This window comes from Phytophthora infestans, genomic scaffold, assembly GCF_000142945.1.
Source record: "Phytophthora infestans T30-4 supercont1.9 genomic scaffold, whole genome shotgun sequence".
Lineage (NCBI taxonomy): Eukaryota > Oomycota > Peronosporomycetes > Peronosporales > Peronosporaceae > Phytophthora > Phytophthora infestans.
This window is the reverse complement of record NW_003303750.1, coordinates 1,325,747-1,342,841: the sequence shown is the minus strand read 5'-3', so window position 1 is coordinate 1,342,841 and position 17,095 is coordinate 1,325,747. Positions and strand designations below refer to the sequence as shown.

Below are 17,095 nucleotides of genomic sequence, written 5' to 3'. Positions count from 1 at the left end.
TGAGACCCGCCTTCATGGCGATCTCCACCTCACGGACCCAGAAGTGAAGGTTCTCTCCTTCCTTCCCCTCAAACGCGGGGACCTTCAGCCACACCGGCTTAAGCCTGGTTGCCTGGGGAGCGGCCATAGTGACCTCCAAGCTCCCGCGGACGTGAGCGATGAGACCACGCTCGTAGGTCTCAAACGCGGTCACGCGTTCTTGTTGCTCGGCAGGCGTCGTCGCCGCCAAGCTGCGAAGGACATCTTGTCCAAAGATGCCTCCCATCTTCCAAACAGACACGTACTGTGAGTCGTTCAAGCGAGGAAACTCGCTTCGGTCCATCTTGGCTCAAACGTTGAGCGCACAGAGGATTCAGGTAGCTCAATCTACCCGCGATGGTGTTGGATTGACTACGAGTGCTACCAAGTGTGACGGGGTCACACAGCACCTTGCACAGAGGAAGTGCTTAAGGGTATTAACTACCCGAGTGAACGTAAGTCCACGTGTTCTCGGCCTCAGTGGGAACGGTTTGCTACTTAGAGGAGTAGATTTAAGACTGATGTATTTATAAGCTTGGGTCACATACAGACTAGAGGTTACCTATAGTGAAGCTAAGTAGTCATGCCATGACTGGTTCCGTGGTACCGTGTAATCAGGTATCCACAAGAGTGACGGGTCACTCTTTATGTAACATGGGGCACACTGATTCAGTGACTTCTTCTATTACTACTACTACTACAACGGCTACTGCCACTACTGCTACTACTACTACGGCTACTGCCACTACTACTACTACTACTCAAACAAGGGCAACTACCGCACCTTGTCTATAGGCTCTCTACACCACTGCCGTACACGACTCCACTAGCAGAGCACTGCATAAGGAGAGAAATGAATGCAATGATGAGTCTTACTTGTATATGACACAAGGTTTGTTTTGCAAACTCACGCAGATTGACAGTGATTGCACGTCTGCGTGCAGTAATTCTTGGTTTCTACTCTATATCGTAAGGTTCTACTGAGCATTGATCCACATCGCAAACGACTTTAGCAACTGGTAATTCGGGGACACATGTCACTTTAACATGGTAAAGCGATCACATCCATTGGCTTTGTATTCCTTACACCTGCCACTTTAGTTTTCTACGCTACACAGTTCAACGCGGGCTTTCAATGTCTTTCGCCCATATACTACTTTTCTCACACGGTTCAGCTTGATTTTACTTGTCCTTCGACTTGTCGGTGGCGTCCGACTTGGTCTCCTTCGACGCCTTTGACTCCGTCTTGCTCTCCTTCTTGACCGACTTGACGTCGGCAGCGTCCGTAGACACAGTCGCAGCGTCCGTAGACACAGTCGCAGACTCCTTCTGACCATTCGCAGTCGCAGACTCTTTCTCGTCACCAGTAGCACCGACACTTGCTGTGGCCGACTCATAACCAAAGTAGCCCGGGTACCCGTAGTTGGAGTAGCCGTAGCCGCCGTAACTGGGGTAGCCGTAGGAAGAGTAGTAGTCCGGGTAGTATCCATTTCCATTGCCATACCCACCATTGTACGACGAATAGTAGTCGGGGTAGTAGCCGTTGCCGTTGCCACCACCATATGACGAGTAGTAATCAGGGTAGTAGTCGTTGCCGTGACCGTAGTAGTCGTCGGAGTCGCCTCCATAGTTCTTATAGCTGTAGCTGTAGCCGTTATTATAGCCCTTGTAGTCGTCGCCACTAACGTATTCGTAGCCTTTGTGCTTGTAGTCGAGGTGCTTATAATCAATGTGGCCGTAGTTATCGCGGCCACAGTCATCGTGACCATAGTCATCATGACCATAGCCGTGGTGGTCGTGCCTGTGACCATAATCGCCTTTGCCGTAGCTGTAGTCCGAAGACTCGGTAGCCTTGGTGTCCTTATAATCGGTAGCCTTGGGGCCTTACCGTCCAGGCGACGACGGTAGTAGTGCGGGTGGTCCTTCTTGTCGTGGTGGTGGTGTTTCTTGCGGTCGTGGTCGTGCTTGTGCTGGCTGTGGCCGTAGTCCTTGTAAGACCCGAGTTGACGACGTGGGGGCATTCTATTAGCAGCGTCAGTCGCATGCAGAATAGAAGCAGCGACACACAGGCCCACTATGGCGAGAAATTTGGAGTGCATCTTGTTGGGCAGTTGCAAAACTAGTTGATGGAGCTGGAGGTTGGTTGTCGAGTGTCAGGGAGGAAGCGAGATGACAAGTGAGAGAGCGAGGAGGCTAGTCCGATCGAGCTGCGGTCTGGGCGTTGATGTTGCATCAGCCATCGTGGTCACCCCTCGTCGTGGCATTGTCTTTCTTCGCTCGCTGTGATTGATCGAGAAGACGATGAGAGAGAAGCGTTGAGAGAATGAGTCGAGTCAACAATAAGTGATAGACTGCAAACTGTAGTTATGCAGACATCACGGACTAGGAGAAGTATATTAGACGTATTTTGAGAATGCAGGATCACACGAATACTTACACAATCGAATACTTCGAGGTACTATTATTGCAACAACAAAAACAGCAACAGCGGCCACTTGTTTACTTTGTCAGCAATTTTTGGACTACTACTTCAAAACAGTTTCAATTCCTTCAGTAACTTCCACTAGTACTACTACTAGTAGTAGTAGTACTACTACGGCTACTGCCACTACTACTACTTCTACTACTACTACTACGGCTACTGCCACTACTACTACTTCTACTACTACGGATACTGCTACTGCCACTACTACTACTACGACGGATACTCAAACAAGGGCAACTTGTCGATAGGCTCCCTACACCACTGCTGTACACGACTCCACTAGCGGAGCACTGCATAAGGAGAGGAATGAATGCACTGATGAGTCTTCTTGTTGATGGCACAAGGTTTGTTTTGCAAACTCACGCAGATTGACAGTGATTGCACGTCCGCGTGCTGTAATTCTTGGTTTCTACTCTATATCGTAAGCTTCTACTCTACCGCTGCTGCAATCGGAGCATTGATCCACATCGCAAACGACTTAAGCAACTGATAATTCGGGGACACATGTCACTTTAACATGGTAAAGCGATCACATCCATTGGCTTTGTATTCCTTACACCTGCCACTTTAGTTTTCTACGCTACACAGTTCAACGCGGGCTTACAACGTCTTTCACCCATATACTACTTTTCTCACACGGGTTCAGCTTGATTTTACTTGTCGTTCGACTTGTCGGTGGCGTCCGACTTGGCCTCCTTCGACGCCTTCGACTCCGTCTTGCTCTCCTTCTTGACCGACTTGACGTCGGCAGCGTCCGTAGACACAGTCGCAGACTCCTTCTGACCATTCGCAGTCGCAGACTCTTTCTCGTCACCAGTAGCACCGACACTCGCTGTGGTCGACTCATAACCAAAGTAGCCCGGGTACCCGTAGTTGGAGTTGCCGTAGCCGCCGTAACTGGGGTAGCCGTAGGAAGAGTAGTAGTCCGGGTAGTATCCATTTCCATTTCCATACCCACCATTGTACGACGAGTAGTAGTCGGGGTAGTAGCCGTTGCCGTTGCCACCACCATATGACGAGTAGTAATCAGGGTAGTAGTCGTTGCCGTGACCGTAGTAGTCGTCGGAGTCGCCTCCATAGCTATTATAGCTGTAGCTGTAGCCGCTACCATAGCCCTTGTAGTCGTCGCCGCTACCGTATCCGTAGCCGTTGTGCTTATAATCATCGTGGCCGTAGCTATCGCGGCCACAGTCATCGTGACCATAGTCATCATGGCCATAGCCCTGGTGGTCGTGCCCGTGACGATAATCCTCTTTGCCGTAGCTGTAGTTCGAAGACTCGGTAGCCTTGGTGTCCTTATAATCGGTAGCCTTGGTGTCCTTATCTCGAGGCGGCGACGGTAGTAGCGCGAGTGGTCCTTCTTGTCGTGGTGGTGGTGTTTCTTGCGGTCGTGGTCGTGCTTGTGCTGGCTGTGGCCGTAGTCCTTGTAAGACCCGAGTTGACGACGTGGGGGCATTCTATTAGCAGCGTCAGTCGCATGCAGAATAGAAGCAGCGACACACAGGCCCACTATGGCGACAAATTTGGAGTGCATCTTGTTGGGCAGTTGCAAAACTAGTTGATGGAGCTGGAGGTTGGTTGTCGAGTGTCAGGGAGGAAGCGAGATGACAAGTGAGAGAGCGAGGAGGCTAGTCCGATCGAGCTGCGGTCTGGGCGTTGATGTTGCATCAGCCATCGTGGTCACCCCTCGTCGTGGCATTGTCTTTCTTCGCTCGCTGTGATTGATCGAGAAGACGATGAGAGAGAAGCGTTGAAAGAATGAGTCGAGTCAACAATAAGTGATAGACTGCAAACTGTAGTTATGCAGCTAGGAGAAGTATATTAGACGTATTTTGAGAATGCAGGATCACGCGAATACTTACACAATCTAATACTTCGAGGTACTATTATTGCAACAACAAAAACAACAGCGGCCACTTGTATTAGTTTGTCAGCAATTTTTGGACTACTACTTTAAAACAACTTCAATTCCTTCAGTGACTTCCACTATTACTACTACTACTACTACTACGACGACGACGACGACTACTGCCACCACTACTACTACTACTACTACGACTACTGCCACTACTACGGCTACTGCTACTGCCACTACTACTACTACGGCTACTGCTACTGCCACTACTACTACTTCTACTACTACGGATACTGCTACTGCCACTACTACTACTACTACGGATACTCAACTTGTCGATAGGCTCCCTACACCACTGCTGTACACGACTCCACTAGCGGAGCACTGCATAAGGAGAGAAATGAATGCACTGATGAGTCTTACTTGTATATGACACAAGGTTTGTTTTGCAAACTCACGCAGATTGACAGTGATTGCACGTCCGCGTGCTGTAATTCTTGGTTTCTACTCTATATCGTAAGCTTCTACTCTACCGCTGCTGCAATCGGAGCATTGATCCACATCGCAAACGACTTAAGCAACTGATAATTCGGGGACACATGTCACTTTAACATGGTAAAGCGATCACATCCATTGGCTTTGTATTCCTTACACCTGCCACTTTAGTTTTCTACGCTACACAGTTCAACGCGGGCTTACAACGTCTTTCACCCATATACTACTTTTCTCACACGGTTTGAGCTTGATTTTACTTGTCCTTCGACTTGTCGGTGGCGTCCGACTTGGCCTCCTTCGACGCCTTCGACTCCGTCTTGCTCTCCTTCTTGACCGACTTGACGTCGGCAGCGTCCGTAGACACAGTCGCAGACTCCTTCTGACCATTCGCAGTCGCAGACTCTTTCTCGTCACCAGTAGCACCGACACTCGCTGTCGAGAGGACTCATAACCAAAGTAGCCCGGGTACCCGTAGACGTGAGTAGCCGTAGCCGCCGTAACTGGGGTAGCCGTAAGAAGAAGAGTAGTCCGGGTAGTCTCCATTTCCATTGCCATACCCACCATCGTACGACGAGTAGTATTCGGGGTAGTAGCCGTATCCGTTGCCAACACCATATGACGAGTAGTAATCCGGGTAGTAGTCGCCACCGTAACCCTTGCCAGAATTGTAGTAGTCATTGCCGTGGCCGTAGTAATCATCGCAGTCGCCTCCATAGCTCTTATAGCTGTAGCTGTAGCCGCTACCATATCCCTTGTAGTCGTCGCCGCTACCGTATCCGTTGCCTTTGTGCTTGTAGTCCCTGTGCTTATAAACATCGTGGGCGTAGCTATCTCGGCCACAGTCATCGTGACCATAGTCATCACGAGCATATCCGTGGTGGTCGTGGTTGTGAGCATAATCGTCTTTGCCGTAGCTGTAGTCTGAAGACTCGCTAGCCCTAGTGTCCTTATAATCGGTAGCCTTGGGGTCCTTACCTTCCAGGCGACGACGGTAGTAGTGCGGGTGGTCCTTCTTGTCGTGGTGGTAGTGTTTCTTGTGGTCGTGGTCGTGCTTGTGCTGGTGGTGGTCGTAGTCCTCGTACGACCCGAGTTGACGACGTGGGGGCATTCTATTAGCAGCGTCAGTCGCATGCAGAATAGAAGCAGCGACACACAGGCCCACTATGGCGACAAATTTGGAGTGCATCTTGTTGGGCAGGTGCAAAAGTAGTTGATGGAGCTGCAGGTTGGTTGTCGAGTGTCAGGGAGGAAGCGAGATGACAAGTGAGAGAGCGAGGAGGCTAGTCCGATCGAGCTGCGGTCTGGGCGTTGATGTTGCATCAGCCATCGTGGTCACCCCTCGTCGTGGCATTGTCTTTCTTCGCTCGCTGTGATTGATCGAGAAGACGATGAGAGAGAAGCGTTGAGAGAATGAGTCGAGTCAACAATAAGTGATAGACTGCAAACTGTAGTTATGCAGACATCACGGACTAGGAGAAGTATATTAGACGTATTTTGAGAATGCAGGATCACACGAATACTTACACAATCGAATACTTCGAGGTACTATTATTGCAACAACAAAAACAGCAACAGCGGCCACTTGTTTACTTTGTCAGCAATTTTTGGACTACTACTTCAAAACAGTTTCAATTCCTTCAGTAACTTCCACTAGTACTACTACTACTACTAGTAGTACTACTACGACGACTACTACTACTGCCACTTCTACTACTACTACTACGGCTACTGTTACTGCCACTACTACTACTTCTACTACTACGGATACTGCTACTGCCACTACTACTACTACGACGGATACTCAAACAAGGGCAACTTGTCGATAGGCTCCCTACACCACTGCTGTACACGACTCCACTAGCGGAGCACTGCATAAGGAGAGGAATGAATGCACTGATGAGTCTTCTTGTTGATGGCACAAGGTTTGTTTTGCAAACTCACGCAGATTGACAGTGATTGCACGTCCGCGTGCTGTAATTCTTGGTTTCTACTCTATATCGTAAGCTTCTACTCTACCGCTGCTGCAATCGGAGCATTGATCCACATCGCAAACGACTTAAGCAACTGATAATTCGGGGACACATGTCACTTTAACATGGTAAAGCGATCACATCCATTGGCTTTGTATTCCTTACACCTGCCACTTTAGTTTTCTACGCTACACAGTTCAACGCGGGCTTACAACGTCTTTCACCCATATACTACTTTTCTCACACGGTTTCAGCTTGATTTTACTTGTCCTTCGACTTGTCGGTGGCGTCCGACTTGCCTCCTTCGACGCCTTTCGACTCCGTCTTGCTCTACTTCTTGACCGACTTGACGTCGGCAGCGTCCGTAGACACAGTCGCAGACTCCTTCTGACCATTCGCAGTCGCAGACTCTTTCTCGTCACCAGTAGCACCGACACTTGCTGTGGCCGACTCATAACCAAAGTAGCCCGGGTACCCGTAGTTGGAGTTGCCGTAACCGCCGTAACTTGGGTAGCCGTAGGAAGAGTAGTAGTCCGGGTAGTATCCATTTCCATTTCCATACCCACCATTGTACGACGAGTAGTAGTCGGGGTAGTAGCCGTTGCCGTTGCCACCACCATATGACGAGTAGTAATCAGGGTAGTAGTCGTTGCCGTGACCGTAGTAGTCGTCGGAGTCGCCTCCATAGTTCTTATAGCTGTAGCTGTAGCCGCTACCATAGCCCTTGTAGTCGTCGCCGCTAACGTATCCGTAGCCGTTGTGCTTGTAGTCGTTGTGCTTATAATCATCGTGGCCGTAGCTATCGCGGCCACAGTCATCGTGACCATAGTCATCATGACCATAGCCGTGGTAGTCGTGCCCGTGACCATAATCGCCTTTGCCGTAGCTGTAGTCTGAAGACTCGGTAGCCTTGGTGTCCTTATAATCGGTAGCCTTGGTGTCCTTATCTTCGAGGCGGCGACGGTAGTAGCGCGAGTGCGTCCTTCGTGTCGTGGGTGGTGGTGCTTGTCGTGGTGGTGGTGTTTCTTGCGGTCGTGGTCGTGCTTGTGCTGGCTGTGGCCGTAGTCCTTGTAAGACCCGAGTTGACGACGTGGGGGCATTCTATTAGCAGCGTCAGTCGCATGCAGAATAGAAGCAGCGACTCACAGGCCCACTATGGCGACAAATTTGGAGTGCATCTTGTTGGGCAGTTGCAAAACTAGTTGATGGAGCTGGAGGTTGGTTGTCGAGTGTCAGGGAGGAAGCGAGATGACAAGTGAGAGAGCGAGGAGGCTAGTCCGATCGAGCTGCGGTCTGGGCGTTGATGTTGCATCAGCCATCGTGGTCACCCCTCGTCGTGGCATTGTCTTTCTTCGCTCGCTGTGATTGATCGAGAAGACGATGAGAGAGAAGCGTTGAGAGAATGAGTCGAGTCAACAATAAGTGATAGACTGCAAACTGTAGTTATGCAGCTAGGAGAAGTATATTAGACGTATTTTGAGAATGCAGGATCACACGAATACTTACACAATCTAATACTTCGAGGTACTATTATTGCAACAACAAAAACAACAGCGGCCACTTGTATTAGTTTGTCAGCAATTTTTGGACTACTACTTTAAAACAACTTCAATTCCTTCAGTGACTTCCACTATTACTACTACTACTACTACTACGACGACGACGACGACTACTGCCACCACTACTACTACTACTACGACTACTGCCACTACTACAGGCTACTGCTACTGCCACTACTACTACTACTACGGATACTCAAACAAGCCCTACACCACTGCTGTACACGACTCCACTAGCGGAGCACTGCATAAGGAGAGAAATGAATGCACTGATGAGTCTTACTTGTATATGACACAAGGTTTGTTTTGCAAACTCATGCAGATTGACAGTGATTGCACGTCCGCGTGCTGTAATTCTTGGTTTCTGCTCTATATCGTTAGATTCTACTCTACCGCTGCTGCAATCGGAGCATTGATCCACATCGCTAACGACTTTAGCAACTGATAATTCGGGGACACATGTCACTTTAACATGGTAAAGCGATCACATCCATTGGCTTTGTATTCCTCACACCTGCCACTTTAGTTTTCTACGCTACACAGTTCAACGCGGGCTTACAACGTCTTTCACCCATATACTACTTTTCTCACACGGTTTCAGCTTGATTTTACTTGTCCTTCGACTTGTCGGTGGCGTCCGACTTGGCCTCCTTCGACGCCTTCGACTCCGTCTTGCTCTCCTTCTTGACCGACTTGACGTCGGCAGCGTCCGTAGACACAGTCGCAGACTCCTTCTGACCATTCGCAGTCGCAGACTCTTTCTCACCACCAGTAGCAACGACACTCGCTGTGGCCGACTCATAACCAAAGTAGCCCGGGTACCCGTAGTTGGAGTAGCCGTAGCCGCCGTAACTGGGGTAGCCGTAAGAAGAAGAGTAGTCCGGGTAGTCTCCATTTCCATTGCCATACCCACCATCGTACGACGAGTAGTAGTCGGGGTAGTAGCCGTATCCGTTGCCAACACCATATGACGAGTAGTAATCCGGGTAGTAGTCGCCACCGTAACCCTTGCCAGAATTGTAGTAGTCATTGCCGTGGCCGTAGTAATCATCGCAGTCGCCTCCATAGCTCTTATAGCTGTAGCTGTAGCCGCTACCATAGCCCTTGTAGTCGTCGCCGCTACCGTATCCGTAGCCTTTGTGCTTGTAGTCGCTGTGCTTATAATCATCGTGGCCGTAGCTATCGCGGCCACAGTCATCGTGACCATAGTCATCATGACCATAGCCGTGGTGGTCGTGGTTGTGACCATAATCGTCTTTGCCGTAGCTGTAGTCGGAAGACTCGGTAGCCTTGGTGTCCTTATAATCGGTAGCCTTGGCGTCCTTACCTTCCAGGCGACGACGGTAGTAGTGCGGGTGGTCCTTCTTGTCGTGGTGGTAGTGTTTCTTGTGGTCGTGGTCGTGCTTGTGCTGGTGGTGGTCGTAGTCCTTGTACGACCCGAGTTGACGACGCGGGTTCATTCTAGTAGCAGCGTCAGTTGCATACAGAATAGAAGCAGCGACACACAGGCCCACTATGGCGAGAAATTTGGAGTGCATCTTGTTGGGCAGTTGCAAAACTAGTTGATGGAGCTGGAGGTTGGTTGTGGAGTGTCAGGGAGGAAGCGAGATGACAAGTGAAAGAGCGAGGAGGTTAGTCCGATCGAGCTGCGGTCTGGGCGTTGATGTTGTCAGCCATCGTGGTCATCTCTCGTCGTGGCATTGTCTCTCTTCGATCGCTGTGATTGATCGGGAAGACGATGAAAGAGAACCGTTGAGAGAATGAGTCGGGTTAACAATAAGTAATAGACTGCAGGCATCGTTGTTTAGAAAAAAATATACTAGAAGTATATTCGAATGCAAGATCACGCGAATATATCTACTTTTTCAAAAGCTACTACTACTATTCCAGCAAAAGTAATCAACCATAGGACTACTACATCAGCAAAGATTTCGACTACTACCTCAAAAAAGTTTCATATCTTCAGCCACTACTACTACTACTACTAGTACTCAAACAAGGTCTACAGTACTTCGAAGTACATCGTAAGGCTCTACTCTTACCGTTGCTGCCCAACCACCTGTGCAATATGATAATCTGGTGACCGATATCATTTTAACCGATCACATCCATTGGCTTTGTATTCATTACAGCTGCCACTTCAATTTTCTACGCTACACAGTCACACGCCGGCTTACTACGTTTTTCTACTTATTTCGAACAGATTCAGCTTGATTTTACTTGTCCTTCGACTTGTCGGTGGCGTCCGACTTGGTCTCCTTCATTGCCTTCGACTCCGTCTTGCTCTCCTTCTTGACCGACTTGACGTCGGCAGCGTCCGTGGCCACAGTCGCAGACTCCTTCTGACCATTCGCAGTCGCAGACTCTTTCTCGCCACCAGTAGCACCGACACTCGCTGTGGCCGACTCATAACCAAAGTAGCCCGGGTACCCGTAGCTGGAGTAGCCGTAGCCGCCGTAACTGGGGTAGCCGTAAGAAGAAGAGTAGTCCGGGTAGTCTCCATTTCCATTGCCATACCCACCATCGTACGACGAGTAGTAGTCGGGGTAGTAGCCGTATCCGTTGCCAACACCATATGACGAGTAGTAATTCGGGTAGTAGTCGCCACCGTAACCCTTGCCAGAATTGTAGTAGTCATTGCCGTGGCCGTAGTAATCATCGCAGTCGCCTCCATAGCTCTTATAGCTGTAGCTGTAGCCGCTACCATAGCCCTTGTAGTCGTCGCCGCTACCGTATCCGTAGCCTTTGTGCTTGTAGTCGCTGTGCTTATAATCATCGTGGCCGTAGCTATCGCGGCCACAGTCATCGTGACCATAGTCATCATGACCATAGCCGTGGTGGTCGTGGTTGTGACCATAATCGTCTTTGCCGTAGCTGTAGTCGGAAGACTCGGTAGCCTTGGTGTCCTTATAATCGATAGCCTTGGCGTCCTTACCTTCCAGGCGACGACGGTAGTAGTGCGGGTGGTCCTTCTTGTCGTGGTGGTAGTGTTTCATGTGGTCGTGGTCGTGCTTGTGCTGGTGGTGGTCGTAGTCCTTGTATGACCCGAGTTGACGACGCGGGTTCATTCTAGTAGCAGCGTCAGTTGCATGCAGGGTTGAAGCAGCGACACACAGGCCCACTATGGCGAGAACTTTGGAGTGCATCTTGTTGGGCAGGTGCAAAAGTAGTTGATGGAGCTGCAGGTTGGTTGTTGAGTGTCAGGGAGGAAGCGAGATGACAAGTGAGAGAGCAAGGAGGCCAGTCCGATCGAGCTGTGGTCTGGGTGTCGATGTTGCATCAGCCATCGTGGTCACCTCTCGTCGTGGCATTGTCTCTCTTCGATCGCTGTGATTGATCGGGAAGACGATGAAAGAGAACCGTTAAGAGAATGAGTCGGGTTAACAATAAGTGATAGACTGCAGGCATCGGTGTTTAGGAAAAATATACTAGAAGTATATTCGAATGCAAGATCACGCGAATACATCTACTTTTTCAAAAGCTACTACTACTATTCCAGCAAAAGTATTCAACCATAGCACTACTACATCAGCAAAGATTTCGACTACTACCTCAAAAAAGTTTCATATCTTCAGCCACTACTACTACTACTAGTACTCAAACAAGGTCCACAGTACTTCGAAGTACATCGTAAGGCTCTACTCTTACCGTTGCTGCCCAACCACCTGTGCAATATGATAATCTGGTGACCGATATCATTTTAACCGATCACATCCATTGGCTTTGTATTCATTACAGCTGCCACTTCAATTTTCTACGCTACACAGTCACACGCCGGCTTACTACGTTTTTCTACTTATTTCGAACAGATTCAGCTTGATTTTACTTGTCCTTCGACTTGTCGGTGGCGTCCGACTTGATCTCCTTCATTGCCTTCGACTCCGTCTTGCTCTCCTTCTTGACCGACTTGACGTCGGCAGCGTCCGTGGCCACAGTCGCTGACTCCTTCTGACCATTCGCAGTCGCAGATTCTTTCTCGCCACCAGTAGCACCGACACTCGCTGTGGCCGACTCATAACCAAAGTAGCCCGGGTACCCGTAGCTGGAGTAGCCGTAGCCGCCGTAACTGGGGTAGCCGTAAGAAGAAGAGTAGTCCGGGTAGTCTCCATTTCCATTGCCATACCCACCATCGTACGACGAGTAGTAGTCGGGGTAGTAGCCGTATCCGTTGCCAACACCATATGACGAGTAGTAATTCGGGTAGTAGTCGCCACCGTAACCCTTGCCAGAATTGTAGTAGTCATTGCCGTGGCCGTAGTAATCATCGCAGTCGCCTCCATAGCTCTTATAGCTGTAGCTGTAGCCGCTACCATAGCCCTTGTAGTCGTCGCCGCTACCGTATCCGTAGCCTTTGTGCTTGTAGTCGCTGTGCTTATAATCATCGTGGCCGTAGCTATCGCGGCCACAGTCATCGTGACCATAGTCATCATGACCATAGCCGTGGTGGTCGTGCCCGTGACCATAATCGTCTTTGCCGTAGCTGTAGTCGGAAGACTCGGTAGCCTTGGTGTCCTTATAATCGGTAGCCTTGGTGTCCTTATCTTCGAGGCGGCGACGGTAGTAGTGAGGGTGGTCCTTCTTGTCGTGGTGGTGGTGTTTCTGGTCGTGGTTGTGCTGGTGGTGGTCGTAGTCCTTGTACGACCCGAGTTGACGACGCGGGTTCATTCTGTTAGCAGCGTCAGTTGCATGCAGGATTGAAGCAGCGACACACAGGCCCACTATGGCGAGAAATTTGGAGTGCATCTTGTTGGGCAGTTGCACAAGTAGTTGATGGAGCTGAAGGTTGGTTGTCGAGTATCAGGGAGGAAGCAAGATGACAAGTGAGAGAGCGAGGAGGCTAGTCCGATCGAGCTGTGGTCTGGGTGTCGATGTTGCATCAGCCATCGTGGTCACCTCTCGTCGTGGCATTGTCTCTCTTCGATCGCTGTGATTGATCGGGAAGACGATGAAAGAGAACCGTTGAGAGAATGAGTCGGGTTAACAATAAGTGATAGACTGCAAACTGTAGTTATGCAGACATCGTTGTTTAGAAAAAGTATACTTGAAGTATATTAAAATTAAAATGCAAGATTACGCGAATACATCTACTTTTTCAAAAGCTACTACTACTCTTCCAGTAAAAGTAATCAACCAAACTACTACTACATCAGCAAAGATTTCGACTACTACCTCAATAAAAGTGTCATTCCTTCAGCGACTACTACTACTACTACTACTCGAACAAGGTCTACAGTACTTTGAAGTACATCGTAGAATTCTGCTCTTACCATTGCTGCACAACCACCTGTGCAATATGATAATCTGGTGACCGATATCATTTTAACCGATCACATCCATTGGCTTTGTATTCCTTACAGCTGTCACTTCAATTTTCTACGCTACACAGTCACACGCCGGCTTACTACGTTTTTCTACTTATTTCGAACAGATTCAGCTTGATTTTACTTGTCCTTCGACTTGTCGGTGGCGTCCGACTTGGTCTCCTTCGATGCCTTCGACTCCGTCTTGCTCTCCATCTTGACCGACTTGACGTCGGCAGCATCCGTGGCCACAGTCGCAGACTCCTTCTGACCATTCGCAGTTGCAGATTCTTTCTCGCCACCAGTAGCACCGACACTCGCTGTGGCCGACTCATAACTAAAGTAGCCCGGGTACCCGTAGCTGGAGTAGCCGTAGCGTAAGAAGAGTAGTAGTCCGGGTAGTACCCATTTCCATTGCCATACCCACCATCGTACGACGAGTAGTAGTCGGGGTAGTAGCCGTATCCGTTGCCACCACCATATGACGAGTAGTGATCCGGGTAGTAGTCGTTACCGTAACCCTTGCCAGAATTGTAGTAGTCGTTGCCGTGACCGTTGTAATCATCGCAGTCGCCTCCATAGCTCTTATAGCTGTAGCTGTAGGCGCTACCATAGCCCTTGTAGTCGTCGCCGCTACCGTATCCGTAGCCTTTGTGCTTGTAGTCGCTGTGCTTATAATCATCGTGGCCGTAGCTATCGCGGCCACAGTCATCGTGACCATAGTCATCATGACCATAGCCGTGGTGGTCGTGGTTGTGACCATAATCGTCTTTGCCGTAGCTGTAGTCGGAAGACTCGGTAGCCTTGGTGTCCTTATAATCGGCAGCCTTGGTGTCCTTACCTTCCAGGCGGCGACGGTAGTAGTGCGGGTGGTCCTTCTTGTCGTGGTGGTGGTGTTTCTTGTGGTCGTGGTCGTGCTTGTGCTGGTGGTGGTCGTAGTCCTTGTACGACCCGAGTTGACGACGCGGGTTCATTCTGTTAGCAGCGTCAGTTGCATGCAGGATTGAAGCAGCGACACACAGGCCCACTATAGGGAGAAATTTGGAGTGCATCTTGTTGGGCAGTTGCACAAGTAGTTGATGGAGCTGAAGGTTGGTTGTCGAGTGTCAGGGAGGAAGCGAGATGACAAGTGAGAGAGCGAGGAGGAGTTCGATCGAGCTGCGGTCTGGGTGTCGATGTTGCATCAGCCATCGTGGTCACCTCTCGTAGTGGTATTGTCTTTCTTCGTTCGCTGTGATTGATCGAGAAGACGATGAAAGAGAAGCGTTGAGAGAATCAGTCGGGTCAACAATAAGTGATAGACTGCAAACTGTAGTTATGCAGACATCGTTGTTTAGAAAAAGTATACTTGAAGTATATTAAAATTAAAATGCAAGATTACGCGAATACATCTACTTTTTCAAAAGCTACTACTACTATTCCAGTAAAAGTAATCAACCATAGGACTACTACATCAGCAAAGATTTCGACTACTACCTCAAAAAAGTTTCATATCTTCAGCCACTACTACTACTACTAGTAGTACTCAAACAAGGTCCACAGTACTTCGAAGTACATCGTAAGGCTCTACTCTTACCGTTGCTGCCCAACCACCTGTGCAATATGATAATCTGGTGACCGATATCATTTTAACCGATCACATCCATTGGCTTTGTATTCCTTACAGCTGTCACTTCAATTTTCTACGCTACACAGTCAAACGCCGGCTTACTACGTTTTTCTACTTTTTCTCGAGCATTCAGCTTGATTTTACTTATCCTTCGACTTGTCGGTGGCGTCCGACTTGGTCTCCTTCGATGCCTTCGACTCCGTCTTGCTCTCCTTCTTGACCGACTTGACGTCGGCAGCATCCGTGGCCACAGTCGCAGACTCCTTCTGACCATTCGCAGTTGCAGATTCTTTCTCACCACCAGTAGCACCGACACTCGCTGTGGCCGACTCATAACTAAAGTAGCCCGGGTACCCGTAGCTGGAGTAGCCGTAGCCGCCATAACTGGGGTAGCCGTAAGAAGAGTAGTAGTCCGGGTAGTACCCATTTCCATTGCCATACCCACCATCGTACGACGAGTAGTAGTCGGGGTAGTAGCCGTATCCGTTGCCACCACCATATGACGAGTAGTGATCCGGGTAGTAGTCGTTACCGTAACCCTTGCCAGAATTGTAGTAGTCGTTGCCGTGACCGTTGTAATCATCGCAGTCGCCTCCATAGCTCTTATAGCTGTAGCTGTAGGCGCTACCATAGCCCTTGTAGTCGTCGCCGCTACCGTATCCGTAGCCTTTGTGCTTGTAGTCGCTGTGCTTATAATCATCGTGGCCGTAGCTATCGCGGCCACAGTCATCGTGACCATAGTCATCATGACCATAGCCGTGGTGGTCGTGCCCGTGACCATACTCGTCTTTGCCGTAGCTGTAGTCGGAAGACTCGGTAGCCTTGGTGTCCTTATAATCGGTAGCCTTGGTATCCTTATCTTCGAGGCGACGACGGTAGTAGTGCGGGTGGTCCTTCTTGTCGTGGTGGTAGTGTTTCTTGTGGTCGTGGTCGTGCTTGTGCTGGTGGTGGTCGTAGTCCTTGTACGACCCGAGTTGACGACGCGGGTTCATTCTAGTAGCAGCGTCAGTTGCATGCAGGGTGAAGCAGCGACACACAGGCCCACTATGGCGAGAAATTTGGAGTGCATCTTGTTGGGCAGTTGCAAAAGTAGATGATGGAGCTGAAGGCTGGTTGTCAAGTGTCATCAAGGGAAGCGAGATGACAAGTGAGAGAGCGAGGAGCCGACGATCCCGATCTAGCTGTGGTCTGGGTGTCGATGTTGCATCAGCCATCGTGGTAACCTCTCGTAGTGGTATTGTCTTTCTTCGTTCGCTGTGATTGATCGAGAAGACGATGAAAGAGAAGCGTTGAGAGAATCAGTCGGGTCAACAATAAGTGATAGACTGCAAACTGTAGTTATGCAGACATCGTTGTTTAGAAAAAGTATACTTGAAGTATATTAAAATTAGAATGCAAGATTACGCGAATACATCTACTTTTTCAAAAGCTACTACTACTATTCCAGTAAAAGTAATCAACCAAACTACTACTACATCAGCAAAGATTTCGACTACTACCTCAATAAAAGTGTCATTCCTTCAGCGACTACTACTACTACTACTACTCAAACAAGGTCTACAGTACTTTGAAGTACATCGTAAGGCTCTACTCTTACCGTTGCTGCCCAACCACCTGTGCAATATGATAATCTGGTGACCGATATCATTTTAACCGATCACATCCATTGGCTTTGTATTCCTTACAGCTGTCACTTCAATTTTCTACGCTACACAGTCACACGCCGGCTTACTACGTTTTTCTACTTATTTCGAACAGATTTAGCTTGATTTTACTTGTCCTTCGACTTGTCGGTGGCGTCCGA

At 49.3% G+C, this 17,095-nt stretch overlaps 7 protein-coding genes and 2 pseudogenes across 7 annotated transcripts; all 9 read right to left on the bottom strand.

The window, feature by feature from the left end:
- Positions 1–1,115: 1,115 nt before the first annotated feature.
- Positions 1,116–2,117, bottom strand: PITG_22774 (M96 mating-specific protein, putative; the record flags this gene model as incomplete). Its single annotated transcript, XM_002998086.1, has 1 exon — positions 1,116–2,117. The coding sequence occupies one exon, from the start codon at positions 2,115–2,117 to the stop codon at positions 1,116–1,118; it is 1,002 nt and encodes a 333-aa protein (XP_002998132.1).
- Positions 2,118–3,092: 975 nt separating this feature from the next.
- PITG_22773 (M96 mating-specific protein, putative) lies at positions 3,093–4,037 on the bottom strand (the record flags this gene model as incomplete). The annotated part of the gene is made up of 1 exon (XM_002998085.1): positions 3,093–4,037. One exon carries the CDS (start codon positions 4,035–4,037, stop codon positions 3,093–3,095), a length of 945 nt encoding a protein of 314 aa, XP_002998131.1.
- Positions 4,038–5,298: 1,261 nt separating this feature from the next.
- On the bottom strand, positions 5,299–6,039 carry PITG_22772 (M96 mating-specific protein, putative; the record flags this gene model as incomplete). Its single annotated transcript, XM_002998084.1, has 1 exon — positions 5,299–6,039. The coding sequence occupies one exon, from the start codon at positions 6,037–6,039 to the stop codon at positions 5,299–5,301; it is 741 nt and encodes a 246-aa protein (XP_002998130.1).
- A 1,048-nt stretch (positions 6,040–7,087) lies between these two features.
- PITG_22771 lies at positions 7,088–8,001 on the bottom strand (annotated as a pseudogene; the record flags this gene model as incomplete).
- A 989-nt stretch (positions 8,002–8,990) lies between these two features.
- Positions 8,991–9,920, bottom strand: PITG_05898 (M96 mating-specific protein, putative; the record flags this gene model as incomplete). Its single annotated transcript, XM_002998083.1, has 1 exon — positions 8,991–9,920. One exon carries the CDS (start codon positions 9,918–9,920, stop codon positions 8,991–8,993), a length of 930 nt encoding a protein of 309 aa, XP_002998129.1.
- A 678-nt stretch (positions 9,921–10,598) lies between these two features.
- Positions 10,599–11,528, bottom strand: PITG_05897 (M96 mating-specific protein, putative; the record flags this gene model as incomplete). Its single annotated transcript, XM_002998082.1, has 1 exon — positions 10,599–11,528. One exon carries the CDS (start codon positions 11,526–11,528, stop codon positions 10,599–10,601), a length of 930 nt encoding a protein of 309 aa, XP_002998128.1.
- A 676-nt stretch (positions 11,529–12,204) lies between these two features.
- On the bottom strand, positions 12,205–13,125 carry PITG_05896 (M96 mating-specific protein, putative; the record flags this gene model as incomplete). Its single annotated transcript, XM_002998081.1, has 1 exon — positions 12,205–13,125. The coding sequence occupies one exon, from the start codon at positions 13,123–13,125 to the stop codon at positions 12,205–12,207; it is 921 nt and encodes a 306-aa protein (XP_002998127.1).
- A 658-nt stretch (positions 13,126–13,783) lies between these two features.
- PITG_22770 (M96 mating-specific protein, putative) lies at positions 13,784–14,734 on the bottom strand (the record flags this gene model as incomplete). Its single annotated transcript, XM_002998080.1, has 1 exon — positions 13,784–14,734. The coding sequence occupies one exon, from the start codon at positions 14,732–14,734 to the stop codon at positions 13,784–13,786; it is 951 nt and encodes a 316-aa protein (XP_002998126.1).
- A 697-nt stretch (positions 14,735–15,431) lies between these two features.
- Positions 15,432–16,417, bottom strand: PITG_05895 (annotated as a pseudogene; the record flags this gene model as incomplete).
- Positions 16,418–17,095: the final 678 nt, after the last annotated feature.